The sequence below is a fragment of the Thermobia domestica genome, chromosome 4 (assembly GCF_964235325.1).
Source record: "Thermobia domestica chromosome 4, izTheDome1.hap1.1, whole genome shotgun sequence".
NCBI classification, from domain to species: Eukaryota; Metazoa; Arthropoda; class Insecta; order Zygentoma; family Lepismatidae; genus Thermobia; species Thermobia domestica.
In genome coordinates, this window is record NC_137457.1 from 256692362 (window position 1) to 256705981 (window position 13620).

General features: G+C 38.0%; 1 protein-coding gene and 1 long non-coding RNA gene across 4 annotated transcripts in view; one reads left to right on the forward strand and one right to left on the reverse strand.

Moving 5' to 3' along the window:
- The window catches only part of LOC145684005 (uncharacterized), a 201765-nt gene that overhangs the window by 15178 nt on the left and 172967 nt on the right, over window positions 1-13620 (reverse strand). The window lies entirely within an intron of this gene.
- Rpn13 (regulatory particle non-ATPase 13) overlaps window positions 11209-13620 on the forward strand; it is a 60186-nt gene continuing 57774 nt past the window's right edge. For 2 of the 3 annotated variants that reach the window (XM_081755788.1, XM_081755789.1), the window contains exon 1: window positions 11210-11495. In XM_081755788.1, the coding sequence (XP_081611914.1) occupies window positions 11292-11495 (204 nt within the window). In that variant the 5' untranslated portion in view covers window positions 11210-11291. Of the gene's footprint in view, window positions 11496-13620 lie in introns of all 3 variants that reach the window. The other variant, XM_081755790.1, reaches the window with a different exon arrangement.

Below are 13620 nucleotides of genomic sequence, written 5' to 3' on the forward strand. Positions count from 1 at the left end.
GGAAGTCGCGGCGGAAAGAGGGAGGCAGCCAGTACCCGTCCACGGCGGCACGACCATCTACTTGTTCAAAGTTGCCGACCTTTTGCCGAGGCGGCAAGCGGTCTAAAATCGTAAAATAAAATGCCCTTTGCCGACTCTTTACCAACTGTTGCCGACCGTCAGAGTCGGCAAAACAGTCGGAAAGGCTTCTTTCCGCCCTCTGCCGACTCCTTATGCCAGCCTCTTTCCGACGGAGGCGCCGGCGCATTTATTGCGCCTTTACGGCTGTTTGCCGACTGTTTGGCAAGACAACTTCCCGGCGGCGGCGCGGGCGCATTTAATGCTCATTTCCGGCTGTTTGCCGACTGCTCGGCAAGGTAACTATTCGTCGCGGTCGAAAATCGCGCTGAAAGACGCCGGCGTCCGGAGTCAGCAATCCGACCGAGACATCTGGTCGGTATGGACAAATTGTCCGACTGTAGTCGACAGAATCCTGATGGAGAGGTTTGCCTCATCTTCAATATGTGTTCTTCCTGCTTGGAAATGCTGAAATTATTCATATAATCAGGATCGGCTTATACATTCCTCTTTCCATATTTCCTGCAATATTTTAAGTTTCTGTGAATTTCTTGCTCAACGTCGAACAAAATTTTATCCATACATGCTGTCAGGGCCGTGCCGTGGAAAATAAGCGCCCGGGGGAAGAGGATACGACGGCGCCCCCATACATATATTCCAAGCAATTTTTCCTATCTTTTTTCCTTTTTTCTCACGAATTTTTCGCCCCCTTACTTCGGCGCCCGGGGCCGTCTCCCCACTTACCCCCCAGGGCACGGCCCTGCACGCTGCTATTCCAAAACTTTCATTTTCGTAATCACAAAATCGCCAGAAGTACGGAACACAACTTCGTTAAAAGGATGGCAGTCTCACAATGACATAAGGCAGGATGATAAATCACCGCCAAAGTGCTTGGGAATAATCCTACTACGCGGAGCTGGCAACCAGAAAGTCTAATACTGAAGGGAAGGTTATATATATTTTTGATGGCATATATAGGATGTTAATGAACTATACCGACAAACCGTAATAAGTGATTCCTTAAATCAAATTAATACAAAAACTTCATATGGACCTATGGCGAAACGTGCATAGTTTCAGAGCTAGGGCTGTCCCAAATAGCGAAAAAGCCAAATTTCAAGATATCCTATTTCGAATTCTAGAAACTGTGGATGGGAAGTCCTTTATCAGCGTAAAGGAAATCATTAATGTTCAATGAGTTTACAGAGTATTCCACACAGGGTGAAATTCCCAGATATGCCATCAACCGAATTTTGAGATATGGTCTGACTTTATGATTCGTCCGAAGCAGGCAAAAGATTAGTTTTGATAGTAGTGAACATGGAATCCTTTGGCACGATGTCGGAAATGTTAAGGATACTTAGCAGCACGCTCTCGTACTCAGAAGAACGCATTTTTCAATGGTTTCTTTCACGCTTATAAGTGAAGAAAACGTGAAATATACCGTGACGAAATATTTTAGTGAGCGCTCAAGCCCTCAAGGGGAACTGGGTCCGGAGCGGTACCACCAGTAGGAATTTTTAGTGTTTGATATTAATAACACTACTTTTATCACTTGCGTAGAAGGTAAAAGCTCGTCCAATAGTCGCTTCCTCAATTACACAATTGTCTGCGAGATTCATAAGGCAGCACAAACATGGCAAACACAACAAAAATGATTTAGATGAATTCTCTACCAGTCACACCGATAGCATTGGCCTGAACAAGGAGCGGTGTGGTTTATGATTCTAAGGTTAGAGGTTAAGACCTAAAGAGTAAGCCAGTCGTTTAATCTTTGAGTGGCGCGACAAAGCATCTAGCCCTGGCGGAAGTCGTAACACACGATGACGAAAAGGATACTTAGAAATTACTTGCCCGCCATATTATCACATTATATACATTTATAGTACGTTAAACATATAATAAATTTATAGAAATAAAGTGGGCCACTCGGGTGGCGATAGAAGATACCTCCAGGTCTCGTACAACAAAGAAAGGGAGTTCAAACACGTCCCGATATCACTAGTTATATCAAAGAGGCGGACGAAACAACGATGTATGAGTGAGCCTTCGCCATAAATGAGAGGGTTCAAGCAAATGGGCAATTAAGGATGTAAGCTAATTTAACGACAAAACACTTAGGAAAAAAGAACATTATCAACGTTATTAAGTCAATTAAATGGATTAAGAATTATTCCTTTACACATCAAATAATAGGTCAATTGAGGAAGCGACTCCCCTTAAACATTTGCAAAAATCAGATCACAACCACAAGATTGATGAACGCAAGGATAGGAAAAAATCAGTATTACGAACACATGATCTACATTAAGAGGAACTTCCCTACCAAAGTCCTCTGAAACTATTCACTGGTGACACACAACACAAACTGCGAATCGAATCACAGCACTTTATAATCGCAGACGGAATTAACTCACACACTAACAGTCGATTCTTGAAGAAGCAGACTGGCAGTGATTATCTATTAGTAGCACGAGCGGTTTGGCTAAAGGATGTTTAGTTCTTATCTATAGGTGGGTACGGAGGAGACGTCAACTGCATGCGTCTTAGTCGAGACAGAATATAGGTAAAACTTACACCGGCAGTGTCATGGCTCCCTATCCAATATAATTCCTTCTTAACATATACTTTATAAATACCAGTTATACGTCTTACACAATTCATAGCTACATATAAGTAACAACACCTGGTAAGCAAAATGTTTATCGTACGGTTTTCCACGTCGGAGAGCCCTGGTTCGATTCCCGGCGCGGATTCTGCTGACTTCCTGTTCAGTATAAGTTTGTTCATACACAGTAACGTTTATAACATTTGAGGAGTGTAGATGCAAAAGTGGTAATCTCCAATTTTTTTGAGAAATTGAGTTACAGATGGGACTGTATTGTCTTAAGTATCCCCGACCGAGCGGTGAAGTCCGTTTGGATCAAAACCTACATCCTCCCAGTAAAAACTGAAGGCGAATATCACGTGACGCATCCCTATTAATCGTAAAAACATAGTTTGTACCTCGTTGGTTTCGTTATAAAGCAGTTTCCAAATGTAGCACTCAAATTTCCCTACTATGTACCAGAAGCGGGAAAATCCCGCCCAAACCGAAAAAAGGTTGTTTTTTGCAGGAGAAAATTGACCTTTTGTTCTAAATTTCTCCCCTCAGGGACATTTATAGACATATAGAAGTCGTACCGTTGGAAACCTACTTTTATTTGGAACAAAGTGAGGTACAAATCATGATCCTAGAGTAAATAGAAATGTGCCAGGAACTTTTCCAACGTTTGAATTTTTTCTTTATTTACACATTTTTAGTCAATGAGTATTTACACATTTTATCTACAGTATTATCACTATGTATCCTAAATTCATGCATCGTACCTCGTTCTCTTCGGCATGAATCAGCCTTTCGAATGCTGTGCATATCACTATCTTGCACCTGAGAGGAAAAATTTCCCGAAAAGAGAAATGCTTGTGAAAAAATCTCCACGTTCATTTTCAAAACTTGCAATCTCCAATTTTGAAACAGTAATTACAAAACATGAGGGACTTTCTCTGGAGAAAATTTGTGTTCAACCCTCTAATATTGCTACGATCTACTATGCCAAAGAATCTGTACGTTAAAATCTTATGGGGTTTACGAGATATCAATTAATCGCTCGTCCTGAAAACTTCGGCCGAGTGGAGATTGCCCTTTTGCATCTACACCCCTCATTTATAACTGAAAACTCCACACTGCAAGTATTAAAAGGTTAGCGTACGGTTCTCCACGTGGGAGAATACTAGTTCGAGTCCCGGTGCAATAAACAATGTTGTTTCCCTGTAGCCTCCATATTACATTATACTATATCTTAGTTCATTTATAATTCCATGCCGGAATTCATATGGTATTCAATGCCGGAAAATCCTCAATCAATTCCCGATAAAAGACAAACACTTCTTTTCCCTTATACTCCCGATAATTACAATATGTTTTACATGTATTTAGTGATGTGAGGTGGAATCCGGAAAATTTTCCGCTATATTTTTCCGGAAAATTTTCCGTTCTAAAAAATATCAGTAATCAAGTAACAATTCTCAGCAATCATAAAGTTGGTTGAATTCATGTATAGAAATGTTAAAAATTGAAAGATCGTTTAAAGAATCTGAAAATTTTCATGACTCCGACAATTTTGAGTACTATATAGGAACAAGTGAAACATTTTTTCATGAATCGAAATATTTTCTGTCTTATATAGAAAAATTGAAGAATGTTTTTATGATTCGGAAAATTTTCATCGTTTTGAAGCAAAAAGTAAAACAACTTTTTGTGAATCGGAATGTTTTATTGCTCCGCAGAAACAAGTTAAAGAAATTTTCATGAATAGGAAAATTTTCATCACGATGTAGAAACAAGTGGAAAAAAACTTTTAGTAAGCCGGACAATTTTGGATATTATGTATAGTGATGTTAGGTGGAAAATTTTCCATTATATTTCACTTCACATCAGTGATGAAAATTTTCCGACCCATAAAAACATACTCCGCTTATTCCTACATCGTTATTTAGCCGTAATGTGAGGTGGAAAATTTTCTTCTATATTTTTCCGGAAAATTTTCCGTTCTTAACAAAACAATTCCTCAGTATTCATAAAATTGATTTAATTCATGTATAGAAATGTTAAAAAGTAAAAGATCGTTTAAAGAATGTGAAAGTTTTCATGGTTCAATTTTCAGTACTATGTAGGAACAAGTGAAACAATTTTTCATAAATCGAAAAATTGTCTATCCTGTACAGTGATGAAAATTTTCCGGAAAATTTTGAGACGAATTTTCCGATTCATAAAAACATACTCCACTTATTCCTACATCGTTGTTTAGCCGTGAAATTTATTGGTAATGAATATTGTCTTAAAAAGTTTCATGAAGTGAAAATCTAACGATTCTTCATTTCAAGAATGTTTCAAAAACTTCCATGCGTTCTTCCCTCAGAATCCCCCTTTGATCTTACAATATTAGATTTCGTCAGTTTAATAGGCATAAGACGGTTTTCTCATAGCTTTACTACTTTTATAGATTTGCATACTGCAACATTTATAAATAAGTAGAGATAATGTAAAGTGCCTACTGTAAATTTTTGACTATCCAAAATTCGAGTTTAAGTTACTCATGAAAGCAAATACTGACCATTTTCTGGAAATAAACGTGAAAGAAATAAACAGAAGAGAAAGTGAAATATAACTAATAAGAAAGCTTATTTGTGAAGTTGTTCTTCCAATAAAATAATAAAAGAAACATAAAAAGCAGCATTATTAGCGCTGCGTTCTAAAAGCAAGTAATTTCATTTTAATTTACAAAATAAAAAACATTTCTTTTATAAGGGTGTTTCAGATAAAACGTCCAGTGCTTATAAATCCGAAACGGCTGAGAATAAAAATATGAAACAAAAACTGAGATAAAAAAGTGTCATAGGGCGCATCACATGGTGTTGTTGTGGTGACTCCCAGGGCCCTCCTTCAAGGGGGCCCAGGGTCCAACTACAAATTTTCAAATAGGAACATGTATTGATTCATACCTCATTCAATAGTACTTGAAAAACGGAACAACTTTTGTAGGAAACAATTTTCGATTTGGGCCACCGTTTTTAAATGGCCGCAAAAAGTGCGTCCTATATCAGATAAAACGTCCAGTGCTTATAAATCCGAAATGGCTGAGAATAAAAAGATAAAACAAAAACTGAGATAGGAAAATGTCATAGGGCACATCACATAGTGTTGTCGTTGCGACCCACAGGGCTCTCCTTCAAGGGGGCCCAGGGGCCAACTTCAAATTTTCAAATGGGAACATGTATTGAATCATACCTCATTCAAAAGTCCTCGAAATACGAAACAACTTTTGTAGGAAACAATTTTCGATTTGGGGCACCGTTTTTAAAATGGTCGCAAAAAGTCCTGTATCAGTTTGAAGTTGGCACCTAGGCCCCCTTCGCCGAGTTTCCTGAGGGTCACCACAACAACACCACTTGATATGCTTTATCATCGTTTCTATCTGTTTTTGTTTCATCTCTCTATTATCAGCCGTTTCTGATTTAGGCCTATAAGCACTGGACGTTTTATCTGATACAGAACCCACTTTTTGCGGCCATTTTGAAAACGGTGGCCCAAATCGAAAATGGTTTCCTACAAAAGTTGTTTCGTTTTTCAAGTACTATTGAATGAAGTATGATTCAATACGTGTTCCCATTTGAAAATAGGAAGTTAGCTCCTGGGCCCCCTTGAAGGAGGGCCCTGGGGGTCTTCACAACAACACTATGTGATGTGCCCTATGACATATTCCTATCCATATTTATAAGCACTGGACGTTTTATCTGATATAGGACCCACTTTTTGCGGCCATTTAAAAACGGTGGCTCAAATCGAAAATTGTTTCCAACAAAAGTTGTTTCGTTTTTCAAGTACTATTGAATGAGGTATGATTCAATACGTGTTCCTATTTGAAAATTAGAAGTTGGCCCCTGGGCCCCCTTGAAGGAGGGCCCTGGGAGTCACCACAACAACACCATGTGATGCGCCCTATGACATTTTCCTATCTCAGCTTTTGTTTCATCTTTTTACTCTCAGCCGTTTCGGATTTATAAGCACTGGACGTTTTATCTGAAACACCCTATATATATATATATATATATATATATATATGTACTTGCTCTTTCGAATCGTCATTATTTCTAATACCTTTTTATACATAATAATTCTAGTTTTACAATACAAATATCTGCTCTAAGATGTTGATTATACAAAATTCCAATATTTAAATTATGATTTACGAGTGTTAAAGACAATAAAATATTTTTTTCTTATTTTCTGTTACAAAAATAATCTTCATAAGGAACTTTCATGTATTTATTTCATTACATAGGCAGTCCTACATGTGAAGAAATAGTGGAATTTTCTGTTTCTGAAATTGATAAATTCACAAAGGTTTCTTTTCAATTTCTTGTTACATTTTAAATATTGCAATGGGATATTTGCTCTCTACGAACTCAATGTATGTTCCCTGGACTTTACACGCTCACACACGCTCACACACGCACACACACGCACACACACACAGAGAGAGAGACAGAGAGAGAGAGAGAGAGAGAAACACTGTAAATTTTTACTTCCCAACTTGAAATATTAGAAATTTTCTGGCTTCCGAAAGCTAATTCTAAAAATGATAATTTGTTGCTGTCTAGCTTCCCTCTACATGAATTGAATTTTATAGCTGAATGTGCAGTTAAATATAGTGGAAAATTTTTCACCAAACATCACTATACATAATATCCAAAATTGTCCAGCTTACAAACAGTTTTTTTCCACTTGTTTCTACATCGTGATGAAAATTTTCCGATCTATGAAAATTCCAAAACCAATTTAATCTCACTTTCCTTTGTGGCAGTCGGACTCAAATCATCACACTGATATGCAAAAAGCACTTTTTAAATCGGATTATTGGGAGAGCCTCCAGTTCCAATGTTGGGGGGACATGTCCCCCTATTTTCCCGGAATTTGTGCCCGTACCTACAGCTGAGACAACTTTCCAGCATGAGGAGAGGAGCATATCTTCCTCTGGCATTTATTTCAATTAGTGCCCAAGTAGAGGAAGTGGAATTAATACATATTGATGAGACTACTAAACGCACTACAGCACGAAGTTCAGTTTGAAAGATGGAAAAGCCAAGATTAATCTATTTCATCGTATATTTCTTTGTGGCAGTCGAACACAAATAATCACACTTATCCCAAAAAAGCACTTTTCACATCAGATTATTGGGGGGACAGTCCCCCCAGGGCCAAGATTGGGGGAACATGTCCCCCTCGTCCCCCCGGGATTTGCGCCACTGGTAAACAGTACAAATATACACGGTAATTGAGTTCAAAATCAGTTTGACAATTACACTTTCAAAGATAGTTTCCCAGCTATTTACTTTTTGAATATTATATTTTTTAGCGCAGCAAACAATACTCCCCCACCCTTAGCCTTTTTTTGAAGTTCAATATTTCTATCTTGTCTCCAGACCACAAACCTATCATCAAAGAATTCTGAGTCAGAATAATTTGTCGTTAAAGAAGTTTCTGCCAAGCTAATAAAGTCATAAGAGTTAGATAAAACAGCATTATGAAAACAACTGGCCTTAGTACGCAGGCCATTGACATTTTGAAAGCACAAAGAAAATGTTTGGTTTTGATGTTTTGATTTTGATGGGTCACTGATCCTACCAAAAGAATAGTTAAAAGGTTATTCAAGGAGAACGATATAAATCACGAGGTCTTACATTAACTTAAAATTGGTAAGGGTGAACAATACACTTTTAAGGTATCTATGTTCATCCCTGAGGTATATTTTAAGAAACGAAATGGATCACGAAGTATATATCAAATTTAAGGGAATGATCTTAAGCACGCCTCCATATGATCATATAACGTAATAAGGCCCCAAAACTAATCATTAATACTCATTAAAGGGAACGAAATGATTCACAAATTTAAAAAGTGAACCATTGTACTCAATTATATAACGAAAAGGTCTCGTGAAAGATAATAGGATAAGTTTTTTAAAAAAACTTCGGAAATTAATATTTTTATACTCATCAAAGGGAACGAGGTCCTATACCCCTTCCTCCTCATGTGAATCAAGGTGATCTTATGTATCCTGAGTGATCCTATGCATTCTCTGGCCCCTGAGTAAGCATAAGCAAAATTTCAAGAGGTGACGCAATCCCGGGCCAAAGCATCCCTGATTCATTCGCACTAACACTATGGGGCATGGGGGCCCCTACATTGAATAATCAACATTAAGAGAGAGTGTCCCCCTTACTACTAAAGTTGTATATTTCACTAAAAGAAAATCGTCTGTTTCATATACGAAACCCCTTAGAACAAAAGAAGTGATAATGACTCAAATCAAAGGTTTTAGATAATATTGTCAGAAATAGCGATATGAGTGGGAATGCGAGGGCATTTTCAAGCCGTGGTTACGATCACTATCAACTAACTCTAGAAAAGTGTGTTCCGTACATCCAATGCTGTCATAGCCACTAAACGGTGTTGTATTGTATTAATAGAATTAATAAACGCAGAGTTCGTCACGCTGGTGTCTGATGTTGGTGTCATGGTGGTGTCCCTGCAGTCATCTGGTGTCTAGTGCGTCTTCGAATCAGGACGGTAGCCAGCCCAAAAATGTAGGGGGTGGGGCTGGCTGAAGTTAGGGGGCCCGATCCAACCATATTATAGTTCATCACCATATTATACATTATTTGGAAGCCTACCGTGAAAATTTTATGGGGGCCAGCAAAAATTTAGGTGGGGGCGGCCCCCTAGACCCCCTGGATACGGGCCTGCTTCGAATCCCTTCTGCATGGTTCAATTTATATAGACCATAGTTCGCAATTTTCCAAAACAATAAAAATATTTATTTATCTATATATATATCTAAAAATGAAAGCGACTATATTTGTAACTTATTAACTCTTAACCACCCGACCGATCTCGATCAAATTTTAATATAGATGAAGTTCTAGCCTGGGATTTTTAAAAATCATTTTATTTTGAAACTGCAACATGGGGAGGGAGAGAGACATAAAAATGATCGAAAATTACCGAAGTTAATATCAAATCCATAGTTTTCGGGGTCACTGAGATAAACAGTGACACTTCCGATGCCGTTTAAATCAAAATTCGTCCCCGCAACTTTAGGGAAGTGGAGTGGTGACATAAAAAATATTCGAAAATGACCGATCTTAATGTTGTGTCCATAGTTTTCGGGGTCGCTGAGATAAACAGTAACGCTTTCTATGCCATTTAAGTTAAAATTTACCCATGCAACTTGGGAGAGGGAGAGATGTATAAAAATGATCTAAAACAACCGATATTATTGTCAAATCCATAGCTTTTGGAGTCGAGGAGAGGAACAGTGGCACTTCCGATGTTGTTTAAATCCAAATTCATCCCCCGTTAGTACTTCTAAGGAGGGATGGTGACATGTAAAAATAATTGAAAATGACTTATATTAGCGTCAAGTTCACAGTTTCTAAAGTCCCAAAGTAGATTGATGACAGTTTTGGTACCCTTTATGTTCAAATTAAAAGGTATTTTCCCCGTGTGAAGAACGGGTATTGTGCTAGTTTATTTATAAAAAAGAAAAGAACCGAATAAAATTCTTTATTTAATATAAATCCGAGAATAAAAATAAAAATTTCAGCAAAAAAAAAAAAAAGTGTTACGTAAGACCTAAACCTCGTCCTACCCCCTTGTCACGCTTCTTAGTGCAAAGCCAAACCCCCTCCCTATTTGTAGCGTTACATAATACGTGGACGATCCCTAATTAGCAATATACGCACAGTCAATTTCACGCAGGGCCTCCGCTCTGATCACATTCTCAATTGGCTATCTAAAAAGAATAATGAATATACAATCATCATCATAAAATAAAATACGACCAAAAATATGAAACATATTCCCTTAACTTTCCTATTGTACTTTCCAGTAATATATTAAGTGAAGTCAGCAGGAGCCACATATTTTTTCTAGCTCCGAACCCCCAGACATGTTAATCCAGCCCTGACTTCATGAACTGAATTTGTTCCCTACAAAGAGAGATAAAGTCGCATCTTACCAAGTAACGTTATTGCATGACATCAAAATTCTACTTAGCCAAAAAATGACTGGAAACGCGATTTTTTTTCGGTACGAGACATGCAAGCGCTGGCATGGAATAGGAAGAGCGAAAATGTTATGGAACCAGGGGTAAAAATGCGGGAACGCGAGGGTACGCCATCCCCTACCTCCAAAAAAAATGTCCGGCGTTCACCCAGTTCCTAAAAAAGTTACAATGGGCAAAGATAGGCAGGGGGAACGGCGAGACGTCATGTCGCTACCACCGTTCCCTACTTTTTCAGATTCACTTTTACTCCTGCATGGAACAAATCACATAGCGAACAATGCAGCTCGCAAAATAATAGGTTTATTTTTAAGCGATGCTGGTTATCTCTTTCGCTATATATATAAAAAAGGAAATTAAATTAAAGTCTATGAGAAAGAAAGAACAGTCTACTAGTGTCCTTAGTTGAGCACAATGTTGCTTGAATATTCCCAAAATGAGTTAAAAACTTAACTAACGTATTTCATATGTCATTTGTTTCAGTGTTCGCTCGCTGTTGCTGTTTCTTGTGCTACTCATTACGTGACGTTTAGGTTTTGTGGGTCCTAGTGTTTGGAATTGTGACGCAAAATGCCGGTTGGTGGAGCATTATTTGGTAATTCAGCGTCACGCTCACAATCTAAAAATCTTGTGGAATTTAGAGCTGGAAAAATGACCCTAAAAGGGAAGATGGTATATCCAGATAAAAGAAAAGGTTTGCTGTATCTATATCAGTCAGATGATGGGCTGATTCATTTTTGTTGGAAGGATCGTCAGTCTGGTGCTACCGAAGATGTATGTATAATAATTTAATAACTGTATATGGATGGCTAAGAGACGTGAAATAGTAACAATTTCAGACCTTACAGTTATAATATGTGTCAAGTGTGAATTTTCGAGATTTACTTTAGGCTTGCTTGGAATAAATTAAACCCAATGATTTAGGATGTCGCAGTGCATTAACTTGGGAAATTATTGTCCCGTTTGGCACCAAAGCTTAACCTGGGATCCGAATAACATGAACTCCTCTGGGAATCGAATCCTGCTCTCATGCCAAATGCGTATTCAGTCTTTGGAAACTAAAGCCGAATTAACCTTTTATTTCCTTTACCTATGTTAGCTTAACTTCAGTTAGGTTGTATTAACTTTAGTGCTTTAAAAGTTTAGGGACACTACGTTTCGCAAAATTTGCAGGTAAAATTCTATATTCTGCATAGAAATACATGTTTATAAGAAAAAAATCTGCATGTGGCAGAGGTAAATGAGGCTTGTGTATAGCCCGCTCTCCCCAGTTCTTTGTCACCGGAACTGGAAGAGTCACTACTACTACTACTGTTATTACTACTACTACGACTACTATTACTACTACTACTACTACTACTACGACTACTACTATTACTACTACTACTACTACTACGACTATTACTACTACTACTACTACTACTACTACTACTACTTATATCGGGAACAGAACCCAACCAACCCCTGCTTCTAACCCGTTCCTACTACTACTACTACTTATACTAAAAGAGCTTCCTTACCACAAGATTTACATCTTAAATCTTTATAACATGTGATTCCGATTCATTATGAACTAGTATGAATCGTTAGAATCACTATGATTCGTTAAAAATCACTGGAGGGAGCGGGCTATACTCAATCCTACGACGGTTTAAGTAATAACGATTACTGTATTACATACTATTTTCCGCCGGCGGAGTATTCCTGCACAATGTACAAAAGCTGTATTTGATGTTTACAAGTGTAATGTTATGGCTATTGCTTAGGTTTGGAAAGGGGGGGGGGTAGGTTTTTAACCAATTTTTTTTTTTTTTTTTTTTGCGATATTCTATTCACATTTGATTACATTAGGTTAATAACATTTAATTTAGACAGTGTTGCAGAGCGAGCCTCTGCGAGTGAAGGCGGGTTAGAGCCCCGCAAGACACGTAGTTTTCTGTCTTCGTTAGTGTTGGCCCCCCATTACTAAACATTTACCAATGTTACTGGTGGTAAACCTTTACAAGTGCTGTAGGAACTCGTATTCGTGCAGGTCAAGTTTTGGTACACTACTCGAAATGGTCAATGTTTCGTTAAGGGAGTCCAGTAATTTCTTCCACACGAAATTTGCAATTTTTCCACTTGTTTCCATTGATTTTCGTTTGATTACATAATATGGCGTTATATTAGGTTAGGTTACGACCCCTGAACGGAACATGGACCCTCGAAATAATTGTTGAAAAGTTATAATTCTTTCACCGATTTCCATCGTATTGCCCCCCAAAAAATTTACACTGTGCGACATGAAAATATCTCATTTGGCATACATTTCGTTGAAGAGGACTTCCAGAAATAATCGTTCAAAATTCATAATTCTTTACAGATTTAATTATTCCAAAATATTTGCGCTGGGCGGAATGACAATACCCCACTTGGTATAGATGCAGTTCAAGGAAGTCACCAGAAATAATTGTTGGGAAACAAACCAACATGTGCTAGGTGGCCTCTAGAAAGCATCAATGATCTCTAACCGAGTCCCAGCAGGGCGAAGCTGGTGCGTATACGGGTAAACTACTCTTGATGCAAAAAGCGCACACAAATCTTCTCTATGTGACCGCCATAGCGGTTATGGACTTTTCTCACTGCCTTTCTTGGTGAATGTCAGCTTTCCTTGTCATAGTTTGTAGATCTATTTTCTGTTCCGTACTTCCTTTCTTGTGAAAGAGCCATTTCGTTCCATCATCACAGCTCTGGAGTAATTCCATTTTATAAGCACACTTATTACATATCGATTCTCGTTTTAGAAGCCCACTTTGCATGTCAAAGTTTGAGGGTATCATCGCTCTTTCTCAGTTTTCTTTACTGTTACTTGTTACTAAAAGATGACAACAATTCCTTCCTTCATTTCGTTAAATTTTTT